General features: G+C 18.8%; 4 protein-coding genes across 4 annotated transcripts in view; 1 reads left to right on the top strand and 3 right to left on the bottom strand.

Moving 5' to 3' along the window:
- Positions 1 to 758: 758 nt before the first annotated feature.
- On the top strand, positions 759 to 1948 carry MKS88_005222 (PIR protein; the record flags this gene model as incomplete). The annotated part of the gene is made up of 3 exons (XM_067218465.1): positions 759 to 785; positions 929 to 1612; positions 1775 to 1948. 3 exons carry the CDS (start codon positions 759 to 761, stop codon positions 1946 to 1948), a joined length of 885 nt encoding a protein of 294 aa, XP_067071595.1.
- Positions 1949 to 4642: 2694 nt separating this feature from the next.
- Positions 4643 to 5541, bottom strand: MKS88_005221 (fam-m protein; the record flags this gene model as incomplete). Its single annotated transcript, XM_067218464.1, has 2 exons — positions 4643 to 5233; positions 5455 to 5541. The coding sequence occupies 2 exons, from the start codon at positions 5539 to 5541 to the stop codon at positions 4643 to 4645; spliced, it is 678 nt and encodes a 225-aa protein (XP_067071594.1).
- A 2711-nt stretch (positions 5542 to 8252) lies between these two features.
- Positions 8253 to 9277, bottom strand: MKS88_005220 (fam-l protein; the record flags this gene model as incomplete). Its single annotated transcript, XM_067218463.1, has 2 exons — positions 8253 to 9062; positions 9191 to 9277. The coding sequence occupies 2 exons, from the start codon at positions 9275 to 9277 to the stop codon at positions 8253 to 8255; spliced, it is 897 nt and encodes a 298-aa protein (XP_067071593.1).
- Positions 9278 to 15231: 5954 nt separating this feature from the next.
- MKS88_005219 (fam-m protein) overlaps positions 15232 to 15963 on the bottom strand; it is a gene marked incomplete at both ends in the record, with an annotated part of 2014 nt that continues 1282 nt past the window's right edge. Inside the window, one exon of the mRNA XM_067218462.1 lies at positions 15232 to 15897. Within this exon, the coding sequence (XP_067071592.1) occupies positions 15232 to 15897 (666 nt within the window). The remainder of the gene's footprint in view (positions 15898 to 15963) is intronic.

Raw genomic sequence — 15963 nt, 5'->3', positions numbered from 1 at the left:
TATAGTGCATTCATGGAATATTATATTTATAATTAAAATAAATTTTTTGAGGATGTATATTTTTCATTTAACAAATAAATTCATATTTCCATATACTAAACTTCTTTTTAGCTAAATGTCTTTTTTTATTAAGTTAAATTTAAATTTTAGTAATATTCGTCAAGTTCAGTTTATTGACTAATATATATGTTATTGATACTTATGATAAATATTAAATGAAATAATATGAATGGTATTATTTTAATAATGAAAAAAATAGTAATAAAATAAAAGAGAAAATTATATATCTTATAAATAGTTAATATTTAACTATTTATAACATTTTTAAAGACCCAAAGAGATTCCTAAATATATATTACAGTATAATGAGAAATCCATATGAGTATGTACTAAAATTAATTTATTTTTTTGTATAAAATATCATTAGAATTACATAAGCTTCATATTAATAAAAATATAGAAAAGAATATTCTTTTCTATAACTATTTTTTAGTTACAATAAAGTGATCCTGTTTTTCAAAAAATTATTATATTTTCAATTAAAGGATTTAATTTGTAGTGTACTAAGCATATTAAGTTATTTTAATATTATCAAAATATATAGAAAAACACTTACTTAGTTATGTTTTAAAATTCTATGTATGAAAAAAAAAAAATACGTCACATATAAACATATTATATATTTATTTTTACTTATACTAAAATTAACATGTTACCAATTTAATTATTTCCAATTTTGACACATATACTTATATATAATGGCATCCGGAGATCCAGCAGAAAATGTAATAACTATTTTTATGTTATAATAATTATTTGTATTATTATATTAAAGAATCCTCCATTCTAGAAATGATGTAGAAATATATTCCATGAAATTATGTTTTTGAGCACTTACATATTAAAATTATACTTTTTTTCTTTTCAGGAAAATTCCGTAACATTATTTCTTAAATATAAAAAGGAATTTGAAGATGTTATCTTAGATATTTATAACAGGATGCGTGGGGTACAAGGTGAAAATCCTGGAAGGAAATGTGCTCTAATCGAGCAAAATAAACCTAATTTTGCTACACCATGCCAAGAGGTTGGTAGATATTTAATTGAAATAAAGGAAAACTATAAATCCGATAGCTTCAAACGTTGTAAATACTTAAATTATAGGATAAATTCAGATGATAATTATAATAATTCAAGTTGGTTTCAGGGATATAGAGATTTTTCGTCCAAAACAGGAAATATATGCACAGACGAAATAAAAATTATTCATCAAGATGTTTTAAATAAACTTAAACAATTATATAGCTATTATGATAATTTCAGCACATTTAATGGTAAAGACAATGACTCCGATGGTAATATTTGTGAAAGTGTTAGAGAATGTTATAACTTTTATAACAATAATTACAAAGAATGTCAACAAAATAGCAATGACCCTTTTTGTGAGGAGTTAATCAATTTTAAGAATGCATATGATGATAAAATGAATAAATTCACTCCATGCGAAGGTTTGCCAAAAATATTACCACAAATAGAACAAACTTCAACACAAATATTACCACCTACAGAAGATGTAGATTACGTATTTGTTCCCATTTTAACAACATCTATCGTATTACTAATGTCTTTCACTATATTTTTTTTATATAAGGTCAATAAGAATTATACTTAAAATTAATAATAATTTATCACATATAGAATAATTTATTTTCACAAAAATTATAAGCATATAAAAATTATATTTTTAAATAAATATACATATATTTTGATGTAGTTTACTCCACTGAAATCTTGGATATATTATCGTTTACGAAAAAAAAAAATTATTGAACTTAACAAATTTCAAGAAGCATTGAGCGAATCCTTACAAAACCTTCATGTAGTAGTAAATAGGAATTGTGAAGTAAGTTCTCATAATATAACCTATCAACCTCAAGGAGACACTTGATGTAAAATTAACCTTTTATGTCATTTTCAATAGAAAATAAAATACTTAGTGATATATATGTTACACTTATGTACAAATTCATTAAAAAGCAATGTAAACAATAAATAAAGAAATGAATATATGTCTATAAAAATTATTCAAAAATAAAGATAAAATAAATACGATACTATTTTTAAAATTAGTAGTAGAAAATTCCATTTAAACGAGATTCCCCTTAGAATGAAATATAAATAATTTTAAAACTTAAGCATATAACACAAGACGTTAAGGCAAAAGTGGATATACTTATATAACAATATGAGGTAGCGTTTATTTTCTCAGTATAACAGAATAAAAAACAACATTAGAAACAACACCAATAATAATATTATATAAATAAAAAATGTAAAACCTTGGAATAAAAACATTAATCAAAATATAAAGTATATGTCTACTTTTTCTTTATAACTTTATTCAAAATTTTTATTATTTGTCCACTTTCAATTTAATATTACTAAAAATGTTACACATTATGTAACAGTTTTAACGTTTTTTTCTTCTATTGATATATATTATATGTCATATTGTTGAAAGGGTATTTATGATTGGCGCTAAGGTAGATGAATTCTAATTTTAATTGTATTCAAATGGGAAAAATCCTAACCATTATTTTATAATTCATAAATATGTTCTGCTCTAGCATTATTTTTATTTTTTTTTAACTACATTAATACCTTATTCTATATATAACATACATATGATTAAAAAAATTGATATATGATAAATAATAAAAATAGTGTACCTACATTATAAATTTTTTGATAAAGTAAATTTTAGTAATAACAAATAGTATCTAAATGCCTATGTTTAGTTTTTATTTTCTCCATATAGAAAGAAAAATACAACAAATATTCCCATAAATATAATAGCAAGTAACACGTTTATGTTTATAGAATCTGAGAAATAGAAATGTAATTCTTATTTTATTGAGTTTCCAGATAGAATCCATTTCTATATTATCTACACAATTTATTATCTATACGTTCAAATAAGAATAATAATTTTGAAAAGGAGGATTTCATTTCTCATTACATGAAATTTTTAGGCACCATGGTAATTTGTAAATTGTAAACTTCGTGTACTCACTCATTTTTTTTATTGTACATAGTTACATATGTCTTTAGATTTTACTATAAATGTGAATTTTAGTTATTAACAATGTATAATATATTTTGCACTATACTTAATATTGCGTTCAAAATAATAAACAAAAATATATGTAATATTGAAATTATAGAAAATTATTCAAACAATGAAATATTCATATAGAAAGGATAAATGAAATAATTTTAATGATAATGAGGTACAAAATTTTATTTTTAATTATTATTTCTTTACAGTAAGCATAGATTTAATAAAAACAAAGTTCGGAGAACATGATTCATATATCTAATTATAATAAAAGCAAAATTTATTCTGTTATAATTGTTAATTATTGCTTTTATTTAAACAAAAATTATTTATTAAAATATATATTTACATACATTGTCAACCACATATGTGACACATAACAAAAATAAAAAATAAAAGTAATAAAGTAGTGTTATCTTACAACTTCATTTATTTAATATCTACTTAATATATTTTAACCAGAATTAATCTATAAAAAATATTTACTTCTAAAAATTCGATATATACTTAATTTAATTTTTATAAAGAAATAATTTTAGTGCTGCAAAGGTTGCTTTCATTTATATATTAAAGATATAAGATTTAAACAAGAAAACATTAACAATTAGAAAAATGTTTTTATAATTCTAAATTTATTCCTTTTATCTTTTTTTTAAGTTTATATATAAAAAAATGTTTTATTTTCTTAAATCTATGAAGTATATTTTTTTCTTTTTAAATAATAATTGTTTGTATATTTAATAATATTTATAAACTTATATAATAAAATAAGAATAGAAATGAAATTAAAATATAATCCATAAGTTCTTAACTAAGAATCCTATATAAAAGGATATTACTTAATTATGTGTTTATAATTTTACTTTTATTCGATGTAAGGAAAATTAAAATTCTAATAAAAGGATTTTTACAATTGATATAATTTATAACTCATTTCACTTAAAACATATTATATATAATGAATATTAAGTTCTTTCTTAAGTAAAATAACATATATATATACATCAATACATCGTAATATATTTACTATCGTTCTTTTAATATAATCCAAGATATACTTATTGTTAATTTTAAAATAATACACTTTCTTATTTACCTGAACAAATAATAATTTTAGATTAAAATTCACAAAATAGAAAGAAATATATTTTATTACAAACATTAATTTCTAGGGTTCTAAATAATTATCCGTATTGTACTATAATACATAAACTTTTGAGCATAAACCCATATTTTTTATAGAAATATATTTAAAAATATAAATAAATACTTTATGCAATAGTAATTATTAAGATACAATAATAATATCTACTCAAATTCAAAAGCATTAAAATATTTAGATTCAAAAAGAGCAATGAAAATATATTTATGTTGTGCTTTAAAAACACCATTTATACGCATATACATTTATAATATTTTAGAAATTATATGTATTCTCATTAATCAAATCATAAAAAATATTACGCTTATTACTTTATATTAAAATTTTCATTACATAAACATATTAATTTTTTATTATTCATTTTACGCCTTTATTAACTTAATTTTGTTATATTTTTCATTATTTCTTAAAATCTTGTAGAACCCTACTATAAGCATAACAGCTAACATAACCATAAGTACGCTAAATAATGCTATAATAAGATAGGACAGTACATTGTCTCCCCATGCTTCTACATTAACTTTCAATTTATTCAATATTCCATCGTTTGTAATGCTTTCCCATGCCTCTTTCAAGGACGGTAAACTTGATAATATGGGTATTCCTATTCCCAGCAAGAGAAAAATAAAAAACATAGCAATTCCAATGCTATACTTTCTAAATCTTATTTTTCTTAATGATATATCACAAATTCTCCTGTTTCTTTCAAGAAAATTATCGTAATCTTTTTTTTTAATCCATTTTTTTTCAAAATGGAAATGTTTTCCATCAAACATTCCATTATTATAATCTATAACTTCGGTATAGTATTGTGCCTTATTTAATGAACTTTTATTAGATTTTTTGTTTTTATCTTTTTCTCCTTTTTCATTAATAGCTATATCCTTTTTTTTGCACTTTGTATTGTTTTTTATATTTTGTTCTAACTCTAAAATATTTGAATCCTTATCCTGCTTACATTTTGCCAGTCATCGAAAAGTTTTTATACCTAATTTTCTGCCAAGTGTGTACTCTCCATCCATGGATTTATTAAACGTGTTCTAAGAATAAAAAAATATATAAATATGTATATCATTTTTAATGGATAAATAATTAATTATATGAAACAATATTAATAATAATAGAACACATAAAATATGAATAATTTAAATACCCTTCAATGATAATATCATACCACATTATTTTTAAAATGACATATCCCAGTTAAAAGGATAAACGCAAAAATTTTAATAAATAAAATTGACTTAACTATTTGTTCCATTATAAATATATTTAATGCTCTAATATACTAAGGAAACAATTAATAATAATATAATATACTTCTAATGATAATGGATGCTATATTTATTTTACAAATATTTTTTTGTTATTGATTTGTAACAAATTAATAAAAATTATATAACTATAACTCCTGTTACAAAATATACAGTAAACAAATTATAAATACATATTATAAAATTTTAATTTTAATTATAAAAGATTATCTCTCGTCTATATAAGATAATATAATTTTATTCATAAATATTCAAATACTATAGTTTTATTATTTAATGTAGTGCACTAATTAAGTAATTCTTTTTATTAATTTTTTCCAAAAGAAAATAGAAAACAAAGATATATATGATTTCGAAATATATCTAAATGTTGAATTTATATAGAATATATAGCGTAGAGAATATAGATAATAGAATGCTCTATATATGAATACTATAAGTACAATTTTTATGGATGCTATAATAATAATAATACTAAGAGTATAAACATTTTATTTTAGAAGGAACTCTTATTGCTCATAAAAAATATATATTATTTTAACAGTATATTAATGGTAATAATATAATGATAGAATTATATTTTGTTTTATAAAAATAAATACAGAAGCTTTAGATAATTCCTCAACCCATACAATCCTTTATAGTATTAAATGTATAAACTGCAACCTCATATATGCAGAAACATATATTATAAATACAAATAAAAATTGATTTTTTAATATTATACCATAATTTTTGAATATTATACTTTTTAATTATATTTAATATATACCACTATTAATTAAAGAAAAATCTTTGCATTCAACTACTTAATTTTTTATATATTATTTTTAATTAATTTTTTCTTACATAAGATATACATTAAATAGGAAGAAAAAAAATAAATAAAATAAACATTGTCAAAATAGTAGTATTTGTCTTTTCTGTGAATATATTTATTATTTAAATGGACTAAAATAGTTTAATAAAATTTAGTAATATTAATTAATAAAAAAAAATATATATGTATTTCTTATAAAAATTTTTATTATCTATATTTTCATTTTCAACATACAATATTCCCATACACATTAGCCTAATTTTATATAGGTCCTATGTATACTTTTACAAAGAAAAATATATACATTGGTCAATATATTGACTAAAAAATACTTTTCAAATCTTATATAAATGATATAATTAAAATATATATTAATATTTTCATATTATTTTCATTTAAATCTGCAAATAATCATATATAAAAAGTAAAATATAATCATATAAATTACTTGGGAAAATGTTACATGGAAATTCTTATAAATTAGTATTATTTAGGCAAAACTTTACCACAAAAATTGTGTCTTCATTTTGATATAATTTAATAGTATTTATCAAAAGTATAAAAAAATATTATCTATTTATAAATCATTTATAAAAAAATAATTCTTTTTTCATTTTTATTTTGTTTATAAAATTTATATTATTAATATAAAAAAATTACTAATGGTTAATATGGACTATGTAAACATATGTACATCTATGAAATTGTATTAATTTTCAAATTAATATATTTAAATACAAGCATATAAAATAAAATTAATATATAAATATTTAAATACATGTGATTATTTTACTGAAAAAAGAATTCATTTATGTTTCTTACCGTTAGTAGTAATTTTTATTTTTATAGATATATAGTACATTCTTAGATGTCTACAATTAAGGAAAAACAATAATAAAAGGAAAACTACTTCAATGTACTATTTATTGATATATAATTACATTTAATTCAGTAAGGTTGTCCATTAACGTTGTAAAAAATAATGAAATATATACAGTATATTTATTTATATATTTTCAATATAAATTAAATTTAATTTTTTTTAAAAAATTGAATTAACTCCTAAATTATAAACAATAATAGAATAAAAAATGGTTTTAACAGTTCACTTTAATAAAAAAAATACCAAATTTAGAGTTTTTAAGCAATAATTGATAACTCATACACAATAAAGTTATTATTTTTTTATATATTTATTTTTTCCCTTTCAAACTAGGAACAAATAGTTAAACAATTAATAAAAGAACTATTATAATATGTATTATTTATAACACATGTCTCATAAAACCTAATTTATAAAGTAATTAATATGTATTTTTAAGTAAATATATATATATATATATTTCAATGCAACGAAATTCATGAACTTCATGTAATTACTTACAAAGTCCTGTTAATTTTTTATTTTAAGGTAGTGAAGCATATTTTTTGAATTATATCAACATATAATAATTTTAAATTAGAAAAAGTGAAATATTAAAAAATACTTTTTCATATAGTTCAAGTATAAAATAATATAGGGCTTAAATGAAACAATAAAAATTGTACTATAATAAATTCCTTTTAAGATGCATATATATATTTTCTATGAAAGTATATATAAATACATAAATATATATTTTAAGTCATAATATGTAATGTAATGAAATAATATTTTAAAATACATTTTGAAGAAATATAATACATTCAAATTCAAAAAAATCTAAGAATATATTTTTCTATTGTTGTATATCAAAAATTCCTTGTTCATATAGATGCACTTCAATAAAAGTAATCAATTATGAGAATGTTTAATAGATATATAACTAAAGATAGAAAAGTTATTACTTCACATTAATCATTTCCTTATAGAAAGGTTCGTATTTCTTATTGTTTATTTTACCTTTTTTTAAACTTAATTTTTTCATATTTTTTAACTTTTTTATGGTAGTAAAAAACCCCTAATAAACATGTGACACCTATTATAAAGATGGGAATGAAATATATCAGAAAACCAAAGAAACCGGTTATATAATAATGTTTATCTATATTAGAACTGCCTGAACTCCCCCCTGTTACATTAACAGCACATTTGAAGAAAGAACTAAAATGAGATTCTTTCAACCAATCATATAGAGGTTTCAGCATTACTTGTAGGGATTTCGCATTTCCTACAGCTTGGTACTCCAAAGATACAGAGATAATATTCAAAACCTTAAACAAACCATTTATAAGTCCATAACCCACGAATAAATCTAGTAAAAGTAATATGGATAACAACAAAACAAAAAATATAGGTAAACTTAATCGAAATCCGTACTTTTTACGTATTATTTTTTGGTAAATCTTATTACTAATCCCCCTGTTGTTTTTAAGAAAGTTAGCATAATCAAGTTCTTTGAATATCTTTTTTTCGAAACGGGAATATTGTTCTGTTTCAAATATACGAGAATTATTTTTTTTAACTTTTTTGTGCCTTTTTATATTCCTTGATAAACTTCTATTTGATTGTCTATTTAATTGTGCAAATATGTTTTCATTATTAGATATATCTTTTCTTTCTGTCATATCATTATTTAGTATCCCTTCTTTTAACCCCATAGTACATGAATCCTTATTATGTTTACATTTTGCTAATAATCGATAATCCTTTGTATTTAATTTTTTGTCATTTATATAGTTTTCACCCAAAGATCCATAAAATGTCCTCTAAAACAATAAAGTATATACTTATAATTAAAAAGAATCAATAATATTATGCTAAAAAAAAGTATTAATAAATATAAAGCACAAGAAAAAGGAATATTTGCAAATATCATTAAATAATATTAACATACAGTTTCATTGCTTAAATGGCATATCCATATTAAAGGTATAAACGTAGCAATATTAATAAATATGATTAACATAATTTTTTTTTCCATTATATAAAATTTATATGTTGTAGTATGTTCAATTAAAAAAAAACTACATTCATGTAATATACATTTAATTGTGACACTACTTCTATTTTTTTAATTTTTTTTTATTCTGTTCTTATAAAAAAATTATGTAACAGAAATATCAATAATACATTTTATAAAACAGAAAGAAAAAAATAAATGTTATAAATTATTTTAAAATTTTTATTTTAATTTTATTCTCTAAAATCTAATTTAATTAAAATAATTATAATTTATTTTAATTCATACATATTTAGAATATATAATTTTGTTACATAGAATAGTAAATAAATAAATGTTATTATTAATTCTTTTCAAAAAAAAAAATATATGTTTTTTTTTTTTTTTGCTATTTGTAAATATTGAATATATCTATAGTATAGTATATAGAGAATATAGATATAATCTATTGTTATATTTATTAATAGAATAATTACTGATATTACTGATTTTACTATTTTACTATATATTATTATACTTTCATAAATATCATATATTCCAAAAACTATATATTTTTCATATAAAATAATAGTTGTTTGAACAATATTATAATAGTAACAATAAATTAAAAGAGTAATAATTTGTAAAAAGTTTTCATCAAAGTTTGATACATACTTTAGTTACTCTTTAAATACATATATTCGTTTATATACTATAACATATTTAAAAAAATTAACAACGTCCTACATAACATATGAACATTTTACATTTTAAAGGTAAACACAGGATTATTTTTTATCCGAGTACTGCTATTTTTTAAAATTCTAATTATTAACTTCATTTTATATCATAATTCTTTATGTTATTTTTTAAATTCATTTATATAATATATTTTGTTTTTCTTAAATATATATATTTAGAAGAAATATTAATATAGCAAAAACAAAAAAAAAAAAAAAAATGAAAATTGTTTTATAATTTTTATTAGAATTTGATTAAATTTTTATGTGCATTCTTCCAAATATTAATATCTATTCGTCTATTTGCAACTACACTTATGCAATAAAAAACAAATGCTTTGTATTCTTCATGATTTAATAAATATATTTTATAAAGTACTTGCTTTGTGATTAAAATACAAGTATTAATCTTAATTGGACCGTTCAAATGTAAATTAAAAAATAGTATTTTTAAAAAACATAAAACATAATCACTTGTAAGGCACTTATATAAAACCTATTAAAAAATTGTATAATTTATAATTAATAATTTCATACGCATTATAGATTAATGTTTAAATTAAAAGACAAAAAAAATTATATTTTTTATAAAAGCAATATAACATTTATATGAGTTGACTTATACATATATGCTGATTAACTTTAATTTAATATTATATAATTAAAATAAAGATGAAAAAAAATTTCAAAAATTTTTGAATTAATTAATGAAAACTATTTACAATTAAGCACATATTTAATGTCATATTACTACTCTGGAAAACTCATCTATAGACAACAAATGAAAATTAACACAAATGCATAATTTTTATTCATATATACTCCTGCTATAAAAAAATATTTATTTAACTTTAAAAGTTAAATATATATTATTTAATTGTTAAATATATTTCATTAAAAATATATTAATAACATTTATTATGCATTAATACTTTAAGACTTAACCAAAACAATCATTTTTTTATTCTTATAATATAACGCCAGATTAACAGAGATACAAAAATATAATCTCTTAATGTATTTCCCAAAAAAAATATATTTCTTTTTTATCCACATTTTTTTTATTATAGAAATTTAGATAATTTTTATGAGATTTAATTCTAACAATTAATTTAATTCAAAAATAATACAACAAAAGTATCATAATTCAATTTATTATAAAGCATTATAAATTTTAAAATTAATAAAGTTCTATTAATAATGTGTTCTTAAAATCAAAATAATATTAGTGTACTTTGACAATATCATAAATAGGATAAATATATAAAAATTTAATAAAAGCATTCTTATATTAAGTTTTAAAATATATATTTCTTAAGTTCTTTTACATAAATTATCTATTATATGTATATTTAAATAAGAAATACATGTTAATTAAATAGAGCACAAACTTTTAGTTTTATTAAATGAAGAGTAAATTGAAACATCTAAATTAAAACTAATATACAATATGTTTCTTTAACAAATTTTTAATATACTTAAATTCTTAAAATAGAAAAAAGAAAATATATGATTGTTATATATTTAAACTACCTCGCTAGCTCCATTAACATATTGAATGTTACTATAGATATTAAATTTAATGAATACATAATTCTTATTATAAAAATTTAGATTAAACATATATACACATATTTTCTTCCTATAAAGAACTCATATTTATATGAATACTCAGAAATATCAATTTCTTAGTTTTATTAAACACAATATTACATATATATATATATAATGTTAAGACAGGTTAATAAATAAATTCAAAATATTACATCACAATAGGAAAAAATATATAAAAACCTGTACTTTTATAAATATTTAGTACATATATTTTTATCCTTATTTATAAATATATATGCGTATATTATATCTTTACCTAGATAAAATCTACATGGATCTAATAAGAAAATATTTGAAAACATTATATTATACAAAATATTATATACTTTTTTTATTTGCAAGATAAACATTTTCCCTTGCAGCAATACTTTTACACATATGCTTTAACTAAATTTCCTTTAACTACAAATTCGTATAAGAAGAGTTTAACCAATACATGAATAACCATAGAAATACCTAATATAACTAGGAATAACGAAAAACATGTAAATTTATCATAGATTTCTAAGAATAAAAGTAATAAAATTCTTATTATTGAAAGTTTTACTGGTGCAAAAAATGTTAAAAAGATTCTTTCACAAACTACATATATTAAAATTTTTTTCTAAGTAGAACAGGAACATTTTTTGTATTATATATAAAGGAATAAATTCCTTATAGAGTGGTTTTTTAAAAATTATTCTACTGTTGAAAAAGATTTATATATGACAAAAGGATACTTCTTGACTAAATCTTTTTGATTCAGCACTTGAATTATATTTATTTGACTATTAACTTTTCCTATCATACTCTGATTCTCAATTAACGTATTAATTTCTTTAATGAATGTATCTCTTTTTATGTAACATTTTTTAAAGCCACAATTTTGGTTTCGATCGAATTTTCTAGTAATAATATACTTGTTCTTGAATTGAATATTCCATCTTCACAGTTTTTATTATCTAAATATTAATTACATATACTTTACAAATAAAAGAATATATTTTTAATATTCATAATTTGATAAATTTACTTAAGCATTAGGTAGAACTTTTTTATTATCATATATATATATATATATTTATATTATTCACCCTTTTTGTGGGCTTAAAATAAGGATAGTGTTCAAATATTTTTTTTTTCATAGAGATGTTAAAATATTTCCTTTATTAAATATATTTTGTTTATAATTTTATAATTTTAAAAAATAATTATTTCATTTAAATTATTACAGGAATTAAAAACTTATAAAGTTCATAATATTAATAAACTAATTCTATTAAAGGGTAAAATTTATATAAATTCATGGAAGACATTAATAGTTAACATATAAAATAATTTTAATATAATTAATTATTATAGCTATATATCAAATTTATTATCATATGTTTTTCCATTTTATCAATATTTTATTTTTCATTATACCATAAATAAGTAATAAATGAAAGATTCATATATATATACTATTTTCCTTTATTAGAAAAAAAAAAAGTATATTTTTTTCGATATTCAATTATTGTTATAATTGAATGAATATTACAATAAAAAATTACATAAATTTATATATGAAGTTGTAAAAATAAAATAAATTATTATTGATATAAAAACCATTTTTAAAAGAGTAATACTTAATTTTTTTTTAATATATTATAATATATGAAAGTGATATGTTTATACTACTAATATCATATAAAAATATTGTTGAATCTTAATTTTATTATTATTTAATATGATTTATTTTATTTATTTAAAATTCCAAAAAATACAATTGTTACAAAATTTATACATTTAATGAGTACTAAAATATATATATAAAATAGTTTTATAAGTACAAAAATATTCAATATATATGAGTATTGTAATATTTTAATTATAGCCTTTCTAGTTAGAAAAAATTATGGTAAATAATAACATTTTATTTTGAAAATATATTAAATGGAAAAGAATGATTCTTATAATTTAATTTTAATATATTTTAATAAAAAAATTTTGTAAATCCTCTAGATTTCAATATTATATAATATTAAATGATTATAATATTATTATATTTAACAAAAATAATTCTTTAAAATTCTTAGATAAATATATTTGATAACAATGTTGGAAATTAAAAGAACAAATATGCTATGATTATAAATTTCTATTTACACAGTATATTCGTATTCTTATGTAATTTGTTCATAACACAAAAAAAATTTTGAAATTTTTTTTTGTCTTATATGCAAATAAGTTATTATCTCATATATACCAAGCAACATGAATAAGACATATATATATAAATCTAAATAATGGGTTTACTTATTTCTTACTATTTTTTTATTTCTATGTTCTTTTAAATTATTTTTTTTTTTAAGCATATATAATATATTAGTAAATTTACATTCACCCTATCGATATATAATAAGAGAATTATAAAATTCCGTTTTTTCTTATTATTAAGCCTAATTTCATTTTTTGTCACTCAAAATAATATAAGTATTGTACATTATTGTCAAATATTAGAAATATCAATAAATTATCTAAAACTTTTGTTGATATTAATAAAATGATATAACAATAATAATTTCATAATATTTTCTACATTATATACATCCATGAAAATTAAATATATTCATTAATTACTAATACATCTGCGCATAATTTTATGATATTACTTTATATATAAATAATGTTACAAATAAAATAAAATATTAATAATACAGCGCAAAAAAAATAATTTATCATATATTAGTATTTGATTAAAATTCACTAATATATCATTTATAAAAATTAAAAAAATTATAAAAACGTATATTGTACACATATAAATATATATATTTTCTTATGGTAATATATTTTAGTCAATTTTAAAAAATTTCACTATATCTTCAACGAATGATAATAATAAAAAAATAAATGATTTTAACCTTCCATATAATTTTAAAGAATTAGAATCCCCATGTTAGTAAAAAATAATAAATAATCCTCATTTCAAAAATATATTATTTTATTGTATATTCATAACATCCAATTTATATCATAAAAAAAAAAGAAAAACATCTATTAAAAAGTATTAAGTAATAAATATATTTCATAATATATTTCTAATAAAAATTATTTTATACAATAAATTCTATGTTTTTTTTCTTAAGTTAAATATATACAATGCAACATAATACTTTCAATTTTTTCCAATAAATACAAAAATGTACACTTATTTTTTATAAAAAGCTAATCATATATTTCTCATATTACATACACAAATAATCATCTTACATTACAAAAATACAAAATATTGGAAACGAGCATTTTTCATTTAAAATATAAACTCTAACAGTACATCAATTAACATACATTAAGTTTTTATTATATATTAATTTTAACCCCAATACATATATTCCACATAAGAATCTATTTTAATGAACAAATATATATATTAAGCAATAATAATTAATTATTCTGAAACAACAATTTATAATACAAAATGAATATATTTAAAACTTTCGTATTCACAAATATATTAAGAACATAATTTCTTATTTTTCGTAATAACCTTATACGATGTACACCTGTGCTTCTATGAAATTATTTCAATTATAACTATGTTTACAATAAATATATATCTAAACAAATTATAATTATTACTTCATATAAATAATTTCCTTAAAGAAAAATTCATTCTACTCATTGTTCTTTTTGTACATTCATTAACTTAAATTTTTTATATTCTTCATTATTTATTAAGATCTTAGGTATAGTTGTTATAATTACGATAGCTAAAATAATAATAAGTACTCCATAAAATATTGAACAAATATAGTCTTGTACTGCAGTAGGATTGAAAGAAAAAATTGTTAGTAGCCCTAAAAGCTGCGTCTGTAGAGGCTTCAGCAGCTCCAAACCTTGTAATATAGGGAATCCTATTCCAAACAAGAAAAAAAGAAAAAAAACAGCAACTGCAAATCCGTAACTTCTAAATTTTATTTTTTTTAAATTTTTATCACTAATTCTTTTATTCTGTTCTTGGAAGATCTCATAATCATTTTTTCTAATCCATTTTTTTTCAAAATTTAAATATTTTTTATCATACATTCCATCATTATAATCCGTAAGTTTTATATAGAATCTCTTCTTACTTAATGATTTATTGGGTTTCCCATTTTTCAGTATTCCCCCTTTTTTATTATTAGATTTATCTTTATTTTTACACTCTTTATAATTTGGCATATCTTTTAATACTACAATATTTGAGCCCTTACCCTCTTTATATTCAGCTAGTAATCTATAGGTTCTTTTTTTTAAAACTCTACCAAGAGTGTAACTCTCATCCGAAGACTTGATAAACCCATTCTAGAAAAAAGAAAAATGTAAATATTTTTTATTTAATAGAATAAATAATTCCATTATAAAAAGTAG

The sequence above is a fragment of the Plasmodium brasilianum genome, chromosome 13 (assembly GCF_023973825.1).
Source record: "Plasmodium brasilianum strain Bolivian I chromosome 13, whole genome shotgun sequence".
Lineage (NCBI taxonomy): Eukaryota > Apicomplexa > Aconoidasida > Haemosporida > Plasmodiidae > Plasmodium > Plasmodium brasilianum.
Note: the sequence above shows the minus strand (reverse complement) of the source record. Positions and strands in the feature narration are given on the sequence as shown.